Consider the following 17,920-nt stretch of genomic DNA (forward strand, 5'->3'; position numbering starts at 1 on the left):
GGGGGTGGGGAGGGGAGCTGTGTCTGTGCCCCCTACATCCAGGTGGAAGGGATCCCCAAGGGTCCTCTAGTCCAGCCCCCTGCAACGCAGGAATGCCAGCTCAGGAACCCCTGAGAACCCCTTGTCTAAAAATGGAGGGGGGTTCGCCACCTTCTCCCCCAGCTCGGCACTGACCAGCGCAGATGCCAAGCCAGATTCCTGGCAGGAGAAGCAGCAGCTGCTGTGGGATTTGGGGGGGGGGGCCTCAGAAGAAAGAGCCGGCTTTTGAAACAAAACAAGTCACTTTAATAAGAACAACAGTTAAAGACAAGGAATGAGCTCAATGTGAGCAAGGCTGCTGTGCCCCCCCAAGAGGCTGGCGGGGGCAAAATGCCCAAAATGCATCTAGCAGGGAGCTGGTCTGGGCCCCACGTGCCGAGCCAACCCCAATCGGCCCATGTTGGGGGGGGGCAAAGGGTTGTTCCACTGGGCCAGCCAAAGAGAGGCAGAAACCCCCTCCCTGCCCTGGAGCTGTGGGTCACACATAGGGCAGGCTGGGAGAGACCCCTCACCCACCCCCTGCCCCAGAGGCAAAAGCACACAGTCATGGAGAGATGTCCAGTTTGGGGGGCAGGGGCTGCTTCTCACTCCCAGCCCCACCCAAGGGGAAAGGAGACACCCACAAGCCCCCCAGGGGTCTGGCCCCTCCTTGGGCTCCTCCGTGTCCGTCCTCACAATGCAACCAGGATCCAGCCAGTCCGTCAGTGCCCTGCAAGATGCCCTTGGCTCTGGGTGCCTTGAACGAGATCCCCGCCTCCTCCTCCTCCTCCTCGATTTCTGCCAGTGTTGGGGGGGGGTTGCTCAGCTGACGGCGGGATGTGCCCCCGGGGGTTCTGCTGCAGGGCTGTTTGCCTGCTCCTCCGTGTCGAACATGGCGCTGAACTGGGCCTGGCACTCGCGGAGGAGCTTGCGGCTGGGGGGGGAGGCCAGGGCCTGGAGGCAGTGCAGACGGACGAGGCCGGACTGGCCCCCCGACAGCAGCCAGGTGTGGCAGGCCAGGTTGGGGCTGAAGCGCACCTGCGGGAGAGGAAGGGCGTCAGGCGGGGAAGCGCAAAGGGGGACGGACCCTGCCCCCCCCTTCAGGAGGGAGAGACTCACTCCCTGGCTGCTCCAGGGGGCTCAGAGAGACCAAGAGCCTGAGCGGCCAGGCCATGAGCTCTGGGAGGCCTGAGCAAAGCAGCCAAGGGAAAACTCTCCTCTCTCTCCCCCCACGCGAGAACTTGCAGGTGCGCCATCACAATAATTTTATTATTATGTACACCCGGCCCAGCTGGCTGGGTTTCCCCATGAAGAAGAAGGTTGGAGAATACAAAACAGATAAAAGAAAGAACTTCTTCACACAGCGCAGTTAAACTGCGGAACTCCCTGCCACAGGAGGCAGCAACGGCCGCCATTCATGGAGGAGGGGGCTCTGGGGGGCTCCTGGCCAGGATGGCTCTGCTCTGCCTCTAGGGCTGGAGTCAGCAAGGCTCCCCAATCCCCGTGGCTGGAACCCCCAAGACGGGATCGCGCTCTCTTGCCTGGACCCTGCCTTTGGGATTCCCCCAGGCCTTGGCCTGGGCACTGGGAGGACAGGAGACTGTGCTAGCTGGGCCCCCCGGTGGCCGGTTCTTCTGATGCTGCTATGGGACCCCGCAAGCCAGAGACAGTACATGACACTTCCAAATGTCGTCGTTGGAAACAAGCCAGAGTTGCTCTTGTGCCAGATTCTGCTTGCGGGTTTCACTTGGGGGCACGGTGAGAACAGGAAGCTGGATACACAGGGCCCCCAATGGCCTGATCCCACTACAGTGGTACCTCGGGTTATGTACTTAATTCATTCCGGAGGTCCGTTCTTAACCTGAAACTGTTCTTAACCTGAAGCACCACTTTAGCTAAGGCCGCCTCCTGCTGCCGCCACGCCGCCAGAGCATGATTTCTGTTCTTATCCTGAAGCAAAGTTCTTAACCCGAGGTACTATTTCACAGGAGTTCACAGGGGTAGAGCCCGCCCCCGCTCACCTTGTGCACGGCCTCCAGCTGCAGGCGCCCCAGTCCGTCCCCCTCCTTCTCCTCTTCCGCCAGGAGGGGCTTCTTTCTCCCTTTCCGCCTGAAGATGTTCTTGAAGCTCCTCTGGAGAGGGAAGGGGGGGCTGAGAGAGTTGGGGGGGCAGGCCAAGTGGGGGGGGGCTGCAGCTACATCCCATGGGGGCCTCCTGCTGACAGCCGGCGATTGATGGGCTTGGGAAGGAGCCTTATCAGCCAGGAACAGACCACAGAACAGCAGCGCACTGGGGATCAGTGATATGAATCCTGGACACTTGGGGGGGGGCAGGGGGAGGGGACACCCAGCGACCCCCCAGCACACCCAGGTTGCCCCTCCAGGAAGACATAAGGGGTTCAAGCAGCCCCCTGCCTCCCCCTTCCTTGCCCCCCATTTCCTCCAAGGCCTCACCAGGTCTGTGTCTCGAAAGAGGATGTAGTTCTGGGCCACGGACTCCTGGTATGTCCTGCCCTCCACGGGGGCCGTGAGCCTTCCGCCGGGGGCTCCTGTCGACGCCTCCTGGTTGTGGAGGCCGCAGGGGAGCAGGCTGGCCTTGTAGACGGGCTGCGGAAGATGAGGAGGAGGAGAGGGCATGGGGCACTGCCAGGCTCCAGAATCTGCCCCCCACCCCAAAGGAGCCCCCTTTCCTGGCACTTTCCTAGGCCCTGAAGAGGCTGAAGGAGAAAGATGACCACTTTGCTGTCTGGAGGAGAAGGAGACCTTTTTGGTCCCAACTCAAAGCGCCTGATGGAATCATCACTGGAAGGGACCTCAAGGGCCATCTAGTCTAGCTCCCTGCAATGCTGGAGGTTTTTGCTCAATGTGGGGCTTGGACCCACGGCCAAGACTGAGAGTCTCCTGGTCTACCAACTGAGGAGCCCTGCCCCCAAACCCGTCTGAGGGGAAAGGGACGTCATGAAGGCTTGGAGCTCCTTTGGATCTGAGGGCACAGAAGCCCACCACTGCCTTCAAGAGGGAGACCCTGTGACGCACAGAGAGACTTTTCAGAGCTAAAGAGGGGGGCATTGGGGCTGACAGCACCCACCTGCCCAGAGGGACTCCGGCCAACGCAGCTGCTACCACCCCCTCGATGCAGCCTGGACTATTCTGTGGCTACATCCATGAGGCTGCAGCTTCCTTCATCCCCTGGGTGAGGGGAGGGTGGCCCAGGGACCTCCACCCCAGATCTAGAGGATGGACGGGTGGGACAGGCCTTGCTTTCTCCCCTGCTGGACCGAAGGCTAAGCTTATGAGTCCCTTGCGGACCCCCCTCCCTCCCGCTCAGCGGCAGCGACACCTACAAATCGGCGCTCCGACGGACGCTTGACGTTGTGCGGGTTGACGGACAGGTCAGGCATCATGGCTGCCACCAGCTCCCCCGTGACGTCTCCAGCAGCCACTGTGTTGAGCCAGTCGGATCCAGAGATGCTCTGGAAGAGGCAGGGAGGGACGTCACCTGGGCCCACCCCCTTCTTCATTCCCCCCTCCCCAGAAATAAGAGGGCCCCCAGTGCCCCAAGGTTGCCCCAGTGTTGCTCTCCAACGCACGAGGCAGAGGAGACTCCGCTTACCCACACGGTGCCCTTCCGAGGGGCCACAAAGTAGGCCCGGAAGCCCAGGTAGCCGGCGTCCAGGTAGTGGATCCCACACAGGCCGTACCTGCAATGCAAGAGGGGGGGCGGGTGAAGAGCGAGGAGCAGTGGCCGGGAAGCAGACCATTCCCTGCCAAACAGGCCTCATTGTCAGAAAGCTCTTCTTAATTCCTGCCCCCTCCCCACCGCCAGCCTGACGCCTGCTGGGGTTGGGTTGTCCTGGGGGAGCAGGTCTTCAGAGCGGGGGCACCCTCTGCCCCGCACACCCTGCTGCCCTCTGCCCCACACAGAAAAGCACAGTGGCCAAGCAGATCCCCTGGTTTTGAGCTGCCACAGCCCTCTCCCCCCTTGAGGATTTGGGAAGCCGTCCTGGCCAACAGCCCTCCCCTCTCCGCCCCCCAACTCACGAGGCATAGCAGTTGTCCTGGGCCACCGTGATGCCGCTGTAGGGCAGCAGCCAGGCGATCTCCGTGCTCAGAAAGCGCTTGATGCTCTGGAGCGGCTCGTACAGCCGCCGCAGGTCCCAGTACTTGATCTTGCGGTCGTTCCCGGCCGTCACCATGAAGTTGCTGGAGCAAGCAAGGGGGAGGCGGCTCAGCGATGGAGGTCCTGGCGAGGCCCAACCGCTGGCAGGGTTGACCCACTCTGGGCTTGGTCCCTTTGGGGATCTCCCCCCAGGCAGCCAGGGAAGGAGGCTGGAGGAAGTCCCCCCCCCGCTAAGCCCGGCCCCCACCTGTTGGCTTTGCACCACTGGATGTTGCGCACGGCGTGGTCGTGGGCCAGGAAGCAGTGGGAGGGGTAGAGCTTGAGGGAGCCGTCCGGCTGACGCACTCGCTGCAGCAGGGAGCGGCTGGCCAGGTTCCAGAGGGCCACTGTGCCTGGAAGAGGGTGGGGGGACAGGCAGAGAAGAGTAGGCCTGAAAGCAAGAATCAGAACTCCAGCATCCCTGACAGGCGGCCATCCAACTGCCAGAGGAGGCAGAGGGTGCATCACCTTCCAAAGAGGAGGCTGGGATTGGGAGCCTGTGCTGGGGGGGGGGGGGGGACACATCCCCCTGAGAGCCTCCTTGGCACTTGGGAGTTTCAGCTGCAGAGCTTTCTCCTCTCACCATCATAGAATCCAGCCGCCAGGCGTTGGTGAGGCTTTGCTGGCATCCAGGCCAAGCTGAGGCACTGTCCGCATTGGGAGGGGCTCCCGGCCTGGATGGCCCCCACCTGCAGGGAGGCCACGCACTGGACCTGCAGGGATGGAGGAGGAGGAGCAGTTGGGGGGGAGGCCAGAGAAGAAGCCCCATGGAAACTCAGGAGTCGGGTGACACCTTGGCATGCTCCAGATTCCAGGATTGACCCCCGACCCCCATGCAAAGGGGGCTTCAGCCTTTCCAGAGCTGCAGCTGGACCAATGAGCAAGCTCAGGGAGCCCCCCTGTGTCCCTGCCCCTCAGAACATGGGCAGCTTGGAGGGCTCAGGATGCGGCTCCAAGAGATCCTCCGTGGGGCTGGCAGGACGTACCTTGCAGATGGTGTGCCGGGGGGAGGACCCACCTAGGAGGAGGAAGGAGAGATGCTGTGAGGCCGGGAGCAGCCTCCGTGGGGTGAGAGAAAGCGCCCCCCCCCCCCACAGCCAAGCCAGGTTGCCCCCTCCTACCTGACGCAAGCAAGGTTAGGATTCTCAGGCTGCTCAAGCCAAAGCCCCCCCCCAAGCAGGAACAAACGGTGCTCTAGACCCATCTGCAGGCAGCACCCTCATTCCGCGACTCAGGCTGGCTGTAGCCCCTGCCTTTTCAAAAGGCACCTGCAGAGAAACTGCCCCATAGCTTTTAGGGTGGCAGCGGAGCAGTTGCTTCAGAAGGATTGAGGGATCTCCGAGACGCAGGCCGGGGGGAAGAGGGCTCTGGGGCTGGGGCAGCAGCCGCCTTCGCCAAGGTCCTCCTTGGATCAGGAGATGGAGATAAGGGGGGGGGGCAGGCTGGCTGGCTGTACCACCGTCAGGGAGCCAGCTGTCAGCCAGAGATGCCCTGGAAGGCACTGCCAGGCAGAGGCCTGAGCAGTGGCGTCTCATGGAGGGCGTGTCTGGAGAGGGAGGTGGGACTCAGCCTCCTTTATCCCCACCGAGGAGGCAGGGCTGAGCACCCCCAAGGCCGCCCGCCCGCCTGCAGCCTCATCCATCACTCCTGCCGACAGATATCATTACAAGGCTCATTAGCTGATACGGCTGGCTGAGCACTCAGGCCGCTGCTCACCCCCCCCCCCAGCCCCACCAGGGAGGGGCCAGCTGCCTCTGCCAGAACGTTTTGGGTGAGAGACTCTCTTCCGCCACCCCATAAAACAGCCCTGAGCAGGCAAAACACCAGGCGAGGCAGAGAAAGAAAGAAAGAGAGAGAGAGAAAGAAAGAGAAATAGATGCTCCTTTCCACCCCCCAAGGGAACCACACTGGCACAGCCCTGGCGCCCAGCCCTCCCCGTGACCCAGGGAAGGAGGGGTCCCTTCGCGGCTCTTCCTACCTGTTACCTGGGCTCTCCGGGAGCCACGCAGGTCCTCTGTGTGAGGCAGGCTGTACAGCAGCACCTTGCCGTCAGAGAAGGCCACGGCCAGCAGCCCCAGGCGGCTCATCTGGGAGGGCGACTGTTGGGGACAGGAGAGAGAGCTGGGAAACGCCACGCTGTGGGGCCCAGCAAGCGACTGGCTCTGCCAGCCCCCGCCCCCCGGCAGCCTCTGTGCTGCACACACTCAAGTGCATTGGGAAGCGGGTGTACCTTGTGGTGGGTGGCAGGGGGCTCCCAGGCACCGCTGGGGCAGAACTTCATATCCCAGATGCAGCCGTGGTCGGTGGCAATGCCATAGGCCAGTCCTGGCTTGGTGGCTGACCTGGGAAGGGGAGAGAAGGCGGGGGGAGGCGGTCATAGCACAGGTGCAGCCTGGCCATTCAGACCCCAGCACAGCAGCGTGGCCACATCTTGGAGAGGGATCACAGAAGGGACCCCAGGGGTCATCTGGCCCAACTCCCTGCAGCGAAGGAGGGACAGCTAAAGCATCTCTGGCAGGCAGCCACCCAACCTCTGCTGAGCAAGAGAGAGAGCCCAGTCCACTGCTGAACAGCTCAGACTGGCAGGAAGGCCTTCCTGAGGTTTCCTCGGAATCTCCTTCCTTGGAACTTGACTCCTCCCCTCCAGAGCAGCACCAAACACGTTGGCCCCATCTTCCTTGTGGCAGCTCCTCTCCCCCCCCCCCACTTGTGGCCTCTTTCATGCCAGGGGCCCAGAGGCCCAGCTCACAGGTGCCAGCCTCTCTGGTCCGGCGGCAGAGAAAGCCCCTCCTAGCCTGCCCTCCCGCCTTGCCCAAGGGTCCCTGGAGATCCGGACATGTCCCTGCTGAGCTCCACTGGGTGGCCACCAGGCTGCCCTGGGGCTGAAGCCAGGGGAAGGCAGGGCCAAGGAGCGCTGCAGGGGGCCTGGGGGCTCCCCACTCACCCTGCCTCCTGCTGGAGGGGCCCCAGCTCCCAGAGCTGGAGCAGCGCTGGCCCCGTGTGAGTCCCTGCCAAGCTGTGCCGGTCGTCCATGCCGGGATTGCAGTAGATGGCTGCGTACTGGGAGGCCAGGGCACCTTCTGGGGTGGGGCACCACTCCATGGCCCAGACGGGACCCCCCACAAAGAAGGTGACGTCCAGGCGCTCCTCGTGGGGCTGCAAGGCGTTGAACCTGCCAGAGGGGAAAGAGGAGGGGGGTCTTGCCAAGGGGCTCACAGGCCGGGAGTCTCCCTTCAAACGGGGCAGATGAAACTCCGTCCTGAAGGAGGGCAGGGCTGGCTTAGGCAAGTTCACGGAGGAGGAGAGGGCTCTCAGTGGCTACTTCTCTGCCTCCAGAGTCAGGCTTTGGAAGCCCCAGGATGGGCGATTTGCTCTTGTGCTCAGAACCTGCTGGCTGCTTCCCACAGGCAACTGAGAACAGGGAGCTGGGCCCTGGGGCCTGATCCCACAGGCGGTTCCTGGGCTCTTCCAAGCACTGCAAGATGGACTCTTGGCTGAAAGGCGGGAGAGACGTTTACATAAAGTGACCGGCACCTGTTGATCCGGTAGAGGACGCTGCTTTCTTCGTGGAGGCCTTCGCGCTTGATGCAGAAGAGCGGGGACTTGGTCTCGCTGGGGAGGTATTCCTCAGCTTCGCTTTGGAAGAGGAAGGAGGAAAGAGGGGAAACTCACTCCAAGGATCTCCTTGACACACACACACACACACACACACACACACACTGACCCCTTTGGGCTCTCAAAAGAGGCTGGGCTGCACATGCAAAGCACCCTCTTTCCTGGTGGAGATTTGGGGCTCCTCCTGCTGGTGGTGGCAGCAGTGGCAAAGGGCCCAGAGGGCATGGCACGCAGGGCACCCTCTCCCTGCTCTCTCCCCAGCATGCACTCCCACCCCCATTATTGCAACCGCCAACCTGGGTCCAGATGCCCCCCCCCCCCGCTTCTTTGTCAGGAGGCCACTCACCTCTCCGAGAGGAAGACCCACTTCCGGGCAGAGGGCACCCACTCTGGAAACTCCCAGTGGGAGTGGAGCTGCTCACGCCTGCAATCAAACACAGCCACATGGCGTCAGAGAGAACTGCAGCGGGGAACGGGACCAGCCCAGAGGGCGACAGCATCACCAGGGCATCCCTGCAACCTCAGCAGGAACAAACCCAGGCAGCCCTCTGTAGTGATCAGGTGGGATTGCTACGAGGAATTATAAAAAATATGGAGCAAGCCATTTGTGTCAGCAATGAAAGCACTGTATTGACTGGGTTTGAACTATTTTGATCTGATTTCTGATCAATCCACGCCTCTGCGTCTCTGTCCAATTTCTCTGCCTGACAGGCACATACAAGCATTCTAAACACAGGCCAGTTGTTCACCAGCCATCCTGGGCCATAAAGATAGTAGGAAACTTCTTTGATGTACTTTTTTTGTTAATCTTAGGGCCAGGAAATAGAGTTTCACACAGGAGGTGACAGAGATACCTATCTTTCCTTGCCATCCTTCCCCTCATGTTTACTGCTTATTTACACCTCTGGGGTTGCTGAATGCATTCCTCTAGTCCTCTTTTATTTACCCCAGAACGTATGGATGCTCAAATTAGCTCTTTGTAGTTTTAACTTTAACTTTGTCCCCACGTGGGTTTTTTTGAAATGCTCAGAGGAAATCTGATTGGTTCTTATGGACACTATGTAAAAAGTTCTTTTGTGAATAAAACGACCTGGGCCGGAGGGTGGACGGATTATTATTATTGGCACCCCTCCCAGAGTCTTGCTGGTCAAGCCTCGTGTGTATTTTATTAATCAGAGTCCAATCCTTCCTTGCTTTTGGGACACAACAGTCCTCGCTCTCCGAGGCCCCAGCTGGAGTCCCTGGAACCCAGCCTGAATGTTTAGCTCTGTCCCGGCGGCAGCAGCAGCACAACTGCAAGGCAGGGACCCTCCCCTTTCCTCCCCCCTCCCCATTCCTGTGCTTCAGTTCCCCCACCAGCAAGGCAAAGTGGGGCAGCCAGCCCCAGACTTACACGCGGTGGGTGACGGAGAGCGCCTTCCAGATGGGGGCCATGATGGAGTTGTGTAGGCCGTTGGACGCAAACCCTCGGCAGTGGCTCTTGGGCCTCTGGGGAGAAGGAGGCGGGGGTCAGAGACAGAGGCCCACGGAGCCCACCCTCCCAAGCCGACAGCCCCAGAGAAGGGCTGGGCTTGCTCTTCATTCACAGAGGCCTCTGAGCAGACCACCAAGATAGTCACCGCTGCTCCACGCAGGCCGGGCTCCAGGTCAGAGTCGGAGACCTCGCTGAGCCGCAGGTCGCTTTCCTCTTCCTCCTCCTCCTCTTCCTGCAAGAGCCCTTCCTCCGAGGGGTTGAAATCCGCATCCTCCTCGCTCTCCCGCTTCTGGCTCTGGGGCTTCCGGCCTCGCCGCTTCTGGCTGGGCTCCTCCGGCCGCGGGGCGTTCTCCAAGGGCTCGCTGCAAGCGGGCGGCTGGTACACAGAGGTCAACTCTTCGGCCAGCTCCTGCAGGTACAGAAGGGCTCTGCGGGCCGAAGGGGAGGGAGCAGGGACAAATGGTCACAAGACCCCCCAGATCTTCAGGGCAAGAGCCAGAACTGAAGAAGGGGGGGAACGGGGGGGGGGGGCTGCGGCAGGCGTCAAACACAGCCCGCCTGGGTCCAGCCCCTCCCCGTCCTCTGGGCCAAAGGCTGCTTGCAGAAGTCCGGCAGCTGCAAGTTCCACACAAATTCTGGAAGCTCCCATGAGAGGCAGTGAGGATTAGTGACTTGGATGGTTTCAAAAGAGGATTAGACAAATTCCCGGAGAATAAGTGGCTCCCAGCCAGGATGGCTGTGCTCTGCCGCCCCCCCCCCCCCCGTCAGAGGCAGCAATGCTTCTGACTCCCAGCTGCCTGAAACTGCAGCCACCTTGCACTGGGGTCCTGCTTCCTTGCATCCCATAACGGGCATCTGCTTGGCCACTGTCCGAAGGGGATGCTGGGCCAGGAAGGCCATTGGCCTGATCCACCGGGGCTCTTCCCACGTTCTTATATTCTTAAGTGTCTTTGTCCAGTTATTGTGACACAGACTCTGCAGATTGCCAGCACCAGCTCCCTCCTCTCTCTGCATCTTTCTGCAGAACTTTGCCTTGCATGCAGATATCTGCAGTCAGTCAATTTGTTGACTAGGATTTCTTTAATCTTTTCCCAGTTGGTTTTTGCTTTAGGAACTTGATTCAAAACACGAACAACTGGAGGACAGCTTCCACTGAAAGCCCAGCAGAAAACAGGCCCCCCTTGGCCCCAACTCCATGAGGTCACAGGTGGGGGGGCAGCGTGTTCTGCCTGCATCCAGGTGAGGCCCCTGGAGTCCCGTTTCCCATTTCCTGAAAACCTCTTAGGACGTCCTGACCTGCTCAGAAGGAGAGGTGCCTGGATCAGCCTAAAGGTTCCTTTAATCTAGGATCCTGTTCTCAGGGGGGCCAACCTGATGCTCCACAGATAAGCCCACCAGCATGACTGGAGCAGGGGAGCCCCCTGCCTACCTGTGACTCCCAGAATCTGGGATTCAGATGCTGCTGCTTCCGAAAGGGGAGGCGGAACACAGCCATGGTAGCTAGTAGCCGCTCACGGCCTTCTCCTCCCCCAACTGGGATGGCTTTAAGAGAGGATTAAACCCATTTATAGAGGAGAATGAATCCATGATTCCATGCATGGTTAGCAATGGCTACTAGTCACGGTGGCTCAGCTCTGCCTCCAGTTGGAAGCAGCAAAGCCTCTGAAGTCCAGGGGCTGGAAACCGCTGAGGAGGAGACTGGGGCTCTTGCGCTCTACTCCTGCTTGCATCTGGTCGGCCACTGTGAGAACAGGATGCTGGACTGACTTCCGGTTGGTCACTCAGTAATGGCAGTCGGGAGCTCTTTCGGCTGAAAGAGCCCCAGCGCTTTAAAGTAGGGGGACACCACGAGAGCATTGTGGTTCCCCAAAAAAACCCTCAGATTGGGCGTTCTGAGGACCTGGAGATCCGGCGGGTGCCTTTTCGTGACTCCCCCGTTCCCCGATAAGCGTGTAAGAGCCCCGAGAGCGAGTGGGGTGGAGACGCGGCACAGCGGAAACGATTGCTTCCTTCAAAGTGCGAAGCTTCGAGACTGGCGATCGTGAGTGGCCAATTCCTTCTTGAAAAAAATGGCTTAAAATTTGGAACTGTAAGTAAAAACAAAGTACTAATTTGAAAAAAATCAGCAGGGAAAAAAGGGATTTAAAAACGGAAGTTGGTCCCTTTTGTTGGAGGAACTTAGAATCGGTGTGCAAAGACAGAAGCCTTAAAGGAAAAAAGACATTTGAAACTCATTGTATTCTGCAGCTGTCTGGTTAGACTTTAAAGTGGCCGAAAGTGTCTTTTCCCTTTAGGATTGACTACAAATATTTATAAAAAAGAAAAAAGGGGAACTTGGGAGGGGGGGGGGAATTTCTCTCTTCTCAGCCTGTTTTTAAAGAACAGGGAGGCTGCTGTCTGGCTGACACCTGTGGGACTGGTGGAGGGAATCTGTTTTTCTCTCTCACTACACCAGGCTGTGGGACCGACCTTGAAATTCCTAAGCCATTATGTGTGCAGACAAAACAAGACATGGCTCTAAAAATCAACTCTTTGAGGAATCGGTAACGACAATACAGTGGTGCCCCGCAAGACGAATGCCTCACAAAACGAAAAACGCGCAAGACGAAAGGGTTTTTCGGTTTTTGCGTCGCTTCGCTAGACGATTTTCCCTATGGGCTTGCTTCGCAAGACGAAACGTCTTGCGAGTTCTTGCGAGTTTCTTTCCTTTGTTCCTTTGTTTCCTTGTTTTCTTAAAGCCGCTAAGCCGTTAATAGCCGTGCTTCGCAAGACGAAAAAACCGCAAGACAACGAGACTCGCGGAACGGATTAATTTCGTCTTGCGAGGCACCACTGTACTGAATGATATTAGAGATGGTTTAAATCGTAATACAGCAAGCATAGAAAAGTTGGACAAAAGGTTTGAAACTATAAACTAATTGGAAAAGCTTGCAAACACCAGATAGGCTTAGAATTTAAATACGCAATGTGATGAATTAATATGTTTAATGCTGAATTGGAAAGAAAGATGTTAAGTGATTAAGTTAATTTTATAAGAATACTGGTTTTGGAAAACCGTTAAAATGATATACACTGAAATTCAACCAGGGGGATACGAGGAAGTCACTTAAAAATGTTAATAAGATTAGTCTTAATAAGGTTATGATTTCTGTTTGTTGGTTTATTTGTTTGTGTGTTTAAAATTTTGTGAAAAATCAATAAAAAAAATTGGGGGGAAAAAGAGACCAGGATACTGGACTAGATCAGCCGCTGGCTTAATCCAGCAGTTTTTTCTTCTGCCCTTATAGAACCTCCAGGTCCAGAGGCAGTCTATCTAGATTCCTTGGGGCATTTGGTCACCTTAAGTACAGGATGCAACAGGCCTGATCAAGCAGTCTCTCTTTACATTCAATCCCCTTTTAAAGCCTTCCAAGCTGGTGGCCATCGCTGCCTCCTTTCCCCCTGGGCCTGAGAAGGCAGCGCCACTCCTGCTCAGTAGTCAAAGAACTACCTGCGAGTTCCTCCCCCTGCTCGTCAACGCCTCTCGCTTACACTTTTGCCGCCCTCCGCTTTGGGCGCCCCCCGGGCGTCGTCTCCAGACAGTCCAGCCCTCCATCACCGGCCAGCAGCTTCTCTTGGCAGAGGGGTTCGGGCGCCTGACCCTCCAGTCCCTGCGACAGCTTCCTCAGGAGCAGCTCAGCCTTGGACTTGCGTCCCCGCTTCTTCGGCACTTTCACAGGCAGGGGCGGGCCGTTCTCCGAAGGCCCGGGGGCCTCGGGGGGTCCCTGGGGCTCCTGGCGGGCAGGGCCTCTGCAGGCGGCGCCTCTCTTCTTGCGGGGCCTGCGACCACGCGGGCGCTTCTGGGCGGACGGGAGAGCTGCCGGCTGCTCTTTGGCAGGAACCAAGGCTGCCTCTGGGGAAGCACAGAGTCCATCTGCTTGGAAAAGGAAGGGTCAGGTTAGGTAAGCAGCCGCTGCCATGCCAGGCGGAAGAGGGCTCCCAGCTCCTGCCTCCCCTTCCCCACTTCCAGCCTCAGCTCCCCACAAGTGAAGCCTGCCAGGTCTGAGGACAGGGAGCCAGAGGGATGGACTTGTTTTTATATGGAGGGCTGCACTTGGCTCTTTCTCCACAGGGGGCATTTTGTCAGGACTGCAGCACACAGGTAGAGAAGGATTAACTTCTCCGCACACACGGCAACCCTAGCAAAAAAGACCTCATTAGCACTGTAATTAGGGTTAACAAAAAAAGTCTTCCTAGTCAAGCCGATGGGAGCTCCTCCTCTCGCAAAAAACCATCATTGCTGCGCTTTTATTTTTTTATTTCATTTATATCCCAGCTTTTCCTCCAAGGGGCTCAAGGTCACGGGGACGGTTCTCCACTCATTTTATTCACACAACAACCTTGTGAGGTAGGTGAGGCCGAGGGGCAGTGACTGGCTCTCAAGGTTACCCAGTGAGCTTCACAGCTGAGCGTGGATTCAACCCCTGGTCTCCCAAGATCTAGCCCAATGCTCCAACCACTGCACTACACTGTGAGCGTGGCAGTGACCACAGAGTGTGCGTGTGGTTGTGTCCTTAACTGCTCATCCAGCACACCTGGGACCTCAGGGTCTTCCTCAGCGCTCCTCCCAGTCCCTGCGGAGTTACAGGTTCTACCGAAATCCTCCCCACAATCTCATCAGCCTCCTTCCTACAGAACCATTTCTGCAGAGATTTCAGGTGCTGTGATGCTGCCACAACTCCCTCCTTCCCACAACTCCCCAAAGGCATCACCCTCCCTAAGATAAAGGCAGGACCTGCCCCTTCATCCCCCCCACACTTGAACCCCCCTCCTTCTGCACCAGATTATCTCCCTGCATGGCAGAATGGAAGCAGACAACCACCCCCCATTTCCCGGGCACGTTCAGTAAGGAGGACCTGCTTGCCCAAGGGGCCTGTGCCTCATTTTGCAGCTCCTTCAGCAAGCCCTGGCCCTCCTCCCAGGCAGATCCCAGAGGGTCCCCAAAGTCTGGATTAAGCAAAATAAGCCCTGCTTAGGGCCTCAAGGGAAGGTGGGCACAACAGAAATGGTCACAGATCACTCCGCTGAGGGTTCATTTTCTCAGTTTCATGTCAAAAATAATTTTTTATTTTACAGTTAATTACTGTTTATATTTTGAATTCAATACCTATGGGGGCACCAAAATCTTCTAAGTGCTTAGGGCCTCTAAAGGTCTTAATCCGGTCCTGCATGACACTCAGAAGCGGCTTCCTGGAGGCCTTGGGGTTGGGGAGTCCCCTTCTGCAAGCCTCCTTCTGCATGTGGTTTGCAGGATCCCAGCCACTGGCCCCCAGAGACGTACCAAGGGCTTCCCGAGCGCCTGTCTCCTCTGCTGGCCCCTTCAGCTGCGTAGAAGGCAGCTTGCCTTTGGTCTCTGGGCCGCTCTTCTGGCAGGGGGGGCTCTGGGGCTTGGGCCATTCTTCCTGCGGGCAGCTTTCCGTAGGGGGGCCTATTGCTGCTGCTGCTGCTGTGCTTGCCTCGCTCAGACACGCTGCTCCCGCCGAGGCCAGCGCTTCTGGGGCAGGATAGCTCTGCCCGCCCCAGCAAGGGTCTCTACGGCAAGGCTCCGTGCAAAGGATACGGCTGGCACATCCATCTGCTCGGTCTGCGGCTTCTCTGGCTATCCCCATGGCACAGCTTGGCGTGGGGCAAGGTTCCATGAAGGCACCACAGTGACTCAGGCAGGTGCGACTCCCATCTTGCACTGGGACCTGCCTGTGAAAGAGAGAGGCAAAGGAACAAGGAAAGCTGTGGGGAGGACAGTCATCTCAGATCAAATAAGCAGATGAAAGAAACGGCGCTGTTCTAATTATTTTATTGCATTTAGATCCCATGTTTTTCTCCAAGGAGCTCACATAAATGTCATTGGGGTTAAATTATCCTACTTATTTTGAACACACTTTGGGAGGCTGCCTTTTGCCAAGAACATGTTCACACATCAGAGTTTTATGCAAGAGGTTACTACTACAGTCATACCTCGGGTTGACGTAGCATCGGGTTAAGCATTTTCGCGCTGCACTCTGCGGCGACCCAGAAGTAACAGAGTGCGTTACTTCCGGGTTTTGCTGCTCGCGCATGCACAAACGCTCAAAATGACATCACGGGCATGCGCGGAAGCACCGTGACAAGCGTTCACGAGTTGCGTTCGCTTCAGGATGCGAACAGGGCTCTGGAACGGATCCCGTTCGCATCCAGAGGTACCACTGTATAATCAACCATACAGCACCGAGATGGTAATTTTCCAGTATTAGAAAAACTATGGAAATGTAACGTGAGCCAAATAACTAGTATAAACCTAACGTTATATTACAGTTACCTTAGGTTTCATAAAATGATCTTTGAAATTCCCCCATGTGTAAACCACCCTGAGATCTTCAAAAGATGGGCGGTATACAATTTTAAGAAATAAAATGAATAAATAAATGAATATTAGTTTCACAACCACCCTGTGAGGTGGGTTAGGCTGAGACAGCGAATGACCCAAGCTCACCCAGTGAGCTTCCTTGTTGTGGGAATTTGAACTCTGGTCTCTTGGGTTGGCTGAGCAGAAAGGGGGGTGGGTTTGGGTGTGAGCAGAAAGGGGGCGCTGTGGGCCTTTTGCTTCAGCAGCAGGAAACCTTCTGCACTCAGGGAGGCTCCTCACACCACTTGGACCCCTCAGGGGGCACAGCAGCCAGCTCATCCCTAAGGGGTTGGAGCATCCATGGGGCTCAGGTGAAGCTCAACTGTAAAAATAAATGTCGCAAACCCGGGAAGGATTCAATAATAATAATAATAATAATAATAATAATAATAATAATTTATTATTTATACCCCGCCCATCTGGCTGGGCTTCCCCAGCCACTCTGGGCGGCTTCCAAAAGAATATTTAAATACTGTGATACATCAAACATTAAAAGCTTCTCTAAACAGGGCTGCCTGTTCAAAGCTCAAGAGACAAGGGGAAATCCCTCCACCAGCTATGTTAGATAGCAAAATAGGACAGGCTGCTGCACATGCACTCTTAACATATCCTGCTTTTATTTTATTCTACCAGATACGGATTGACTCATTCGTCTGAGATACCTGAATGGTTTTTGTTACCTTAATTACCCCTTAAAGTGGGCAATCGATCAAGTGACACAGATTAATCTGGAGAGTTTAATGCCCTGCTGGACAGCCTGGAGAGCTCAGCTGGGGAGAGGCTGGTGCTGATAACGCCCAGGCTGCAGGTTCGATCTCTGCACGGGACGGCCGCCTAATTCTGCATCGCAGGGGGCTGGACTAGATGATCCTCCGGGTTCCTCGCAACTCTACAATCCCGTGATTCTCTATGGACTGGCCAAGGATCCTGTGCTGGGGGATCCAGTGGGATCCCTGACCTGGACTTGCTGCCTGGCCAGCGCCGCTCCCCCCCCCGCCAGAGACCTGCATCGGGGCAGCATCTCGGGGCCCCGCCCCCCCGAGCGCGAGACCTGCCCCCCCTCAGGAAGGGGCGGGGCCAGGCGCTCTTTCCGCGCAGAACGAGGCCTGTCCGCTCTCCCGGCGCCCGCGGAGGCGCCCTTGGCCCCGGCGACTCCAGCCCGCGCCTCACCTCTCGCTCGCCGAAGCCGGTCTCCGGCCGAAGCAGCGGCAGCGGCGGTCCCAGCAGCCAAGATGGCGGCCGCCACGGGCGCACAACGATGACCGCGCGCCCCTGACGTCACTTCCGTCCCGCGACGCGGAAGCTCTCCCGGCGGCGTTGGCGGCTCTTCCCGGCCTCGTTCATCCGCTCGCCGCGGGCGTCGCAGCCTCGGGTGCCGCCTTCGCGCTCCCGTCCCGCCGCCCCTTCGGCCGCAGTTGCGACGAGCGGAACCGCGCGAGCCCCGCCCCCTCCGCGGTTACCGCCGACGTCACTTCCTCCGCGCGCCTCGCTGGGAAAGGGGCTGCAGCGCCCCCTGGCGGCCGAGGCGCCGCGCGCAGCTTCTTTGTTCCTCCCGCAGCGGGTCGAGGGGCGTGGGAACGCGGAGACACGCGTCGGATCCGCGAGAGGCCCCAGCTGTGGGTCTCTCGGGCCCGTTGATTGGGGCCACAGTCCCCCCAGCTTCTAAGGGGCTGCAGGAGCCCTTTGGCTTAAGGCAGTGGCTCCCCCCCCCCCCCGCACACCGACACCCCCAATCATAGGGCGGTAGCGTCGGAAGGGACCCCGAGGGTCATCCAGTCCAACCCCCTTCTTAGCTGAAGCCTCCATGACAGACCAGGAAGGCTCCTTCACACTCTCATTTTTGCTGGTCCAAGAGGAACAGGAGATAACAGGCTTTTGGTGGTCTTCACCTGACACCCCCCCCCCCATAATCTGACACAAGCCTGGACAGAAGTTTAGCAGGAATAATAAGCCCAGAGAAAATGGGACATTTGGAGAGGCCCTTTGTGACGAGCCGACAATACTTTGCTTTAATTGTAATAGGGCTGCTGGGGTTTTTGTCCTGTGTTTTCATGTTTACACTGATTTTTCTGTAAAGTGCCCTGGGTTTGTTCCAAGAAGGTGGCCCAAAAAGTGGGCAAAGAAATCAGTGAGCATCCTTGGGCCACAGGAATCAACCAGGACCTGAACAGAATCAGGCTCTGCCGTGACTGGCACTTCCTTTAATGCAGTGAACCGCCCTGTGATCTTCGGAT

At 57.7% G+C, this 17,920-nt stretch overlaps 1 protein-coding gene across 4 annotated transcripts; it reads right to left on the reverse strand.

Annotated features, from left to right (window-relative positions):
* Positions 1-262: 262 nt before the first annotated feature.
* GTF3C2 (general transcription factor IIIC subunit 2) lies at positions 263-17,165 on the reverse strand. Of its 4 annotated transcripts, none has more exons than XM_083605749.1 (19): positions 16,857-17,165; positions 14,586-14,994; positions 12,797-13,178; positions 9,411-9,693; positions 9,185-9,279; positions 8,138-8,215; positions 7,711-7,812; positions 7,121-7,348; positions 6,407-6,518; positions 6,155-6,275; positions 5,163-5,194; positions 4,760-4,889; positions 4,385-4,529; positions 4,059-4,220; positions 3,631-3,718; positions 3,362-3,490; positions 2,472-2,624; positions 2,040-2,150; positions 263-1,056 (listed from the first exon to the last, which is right to left on the reverse strand). In XM_083605749.1, the coding sequence occupies exons 2-19, from the start codon at positions 14,941-14,943 to the stop codon at positions 841-843; spliced, it is 2,925 nt and encodes a 974-aa protein (XP_083461875.1). In that variant the 5' UTR covers positions 14,944-14,994; positions 16,857-17,165; the 3' UTR covers positions 263-840. The 4 variants fall into 4 exon arrangements, with proteins under 4 accessions (XP_083461875.1, XP_083461873.1, XP_083461874.1 ...); XM_083605747.1 differs by having other exon boundaries at positions 14,586-14,998; positions 16,857-17,159; XM_083605748.1 differs by having other exon boundaries at positions 12,797-13,181; positions 16,857-17,135.
* Positions 17,166-17,920: the final 755 nt, after the last annotated feature.

Source organism: Podarcis filfolensis (genome assembly GCF_964270895.1).
Source record: "Podarcis filfolensis genome assembly, chromosome: 3".
In the NCBI taxonomy this organism is placed as follows: domain Eukaryota; kingdom Metazoa; phylum Chordata; class Lepidosauria; order Squamata; family Lacertidae; genus Podarcis; species Podarcis filfolensis.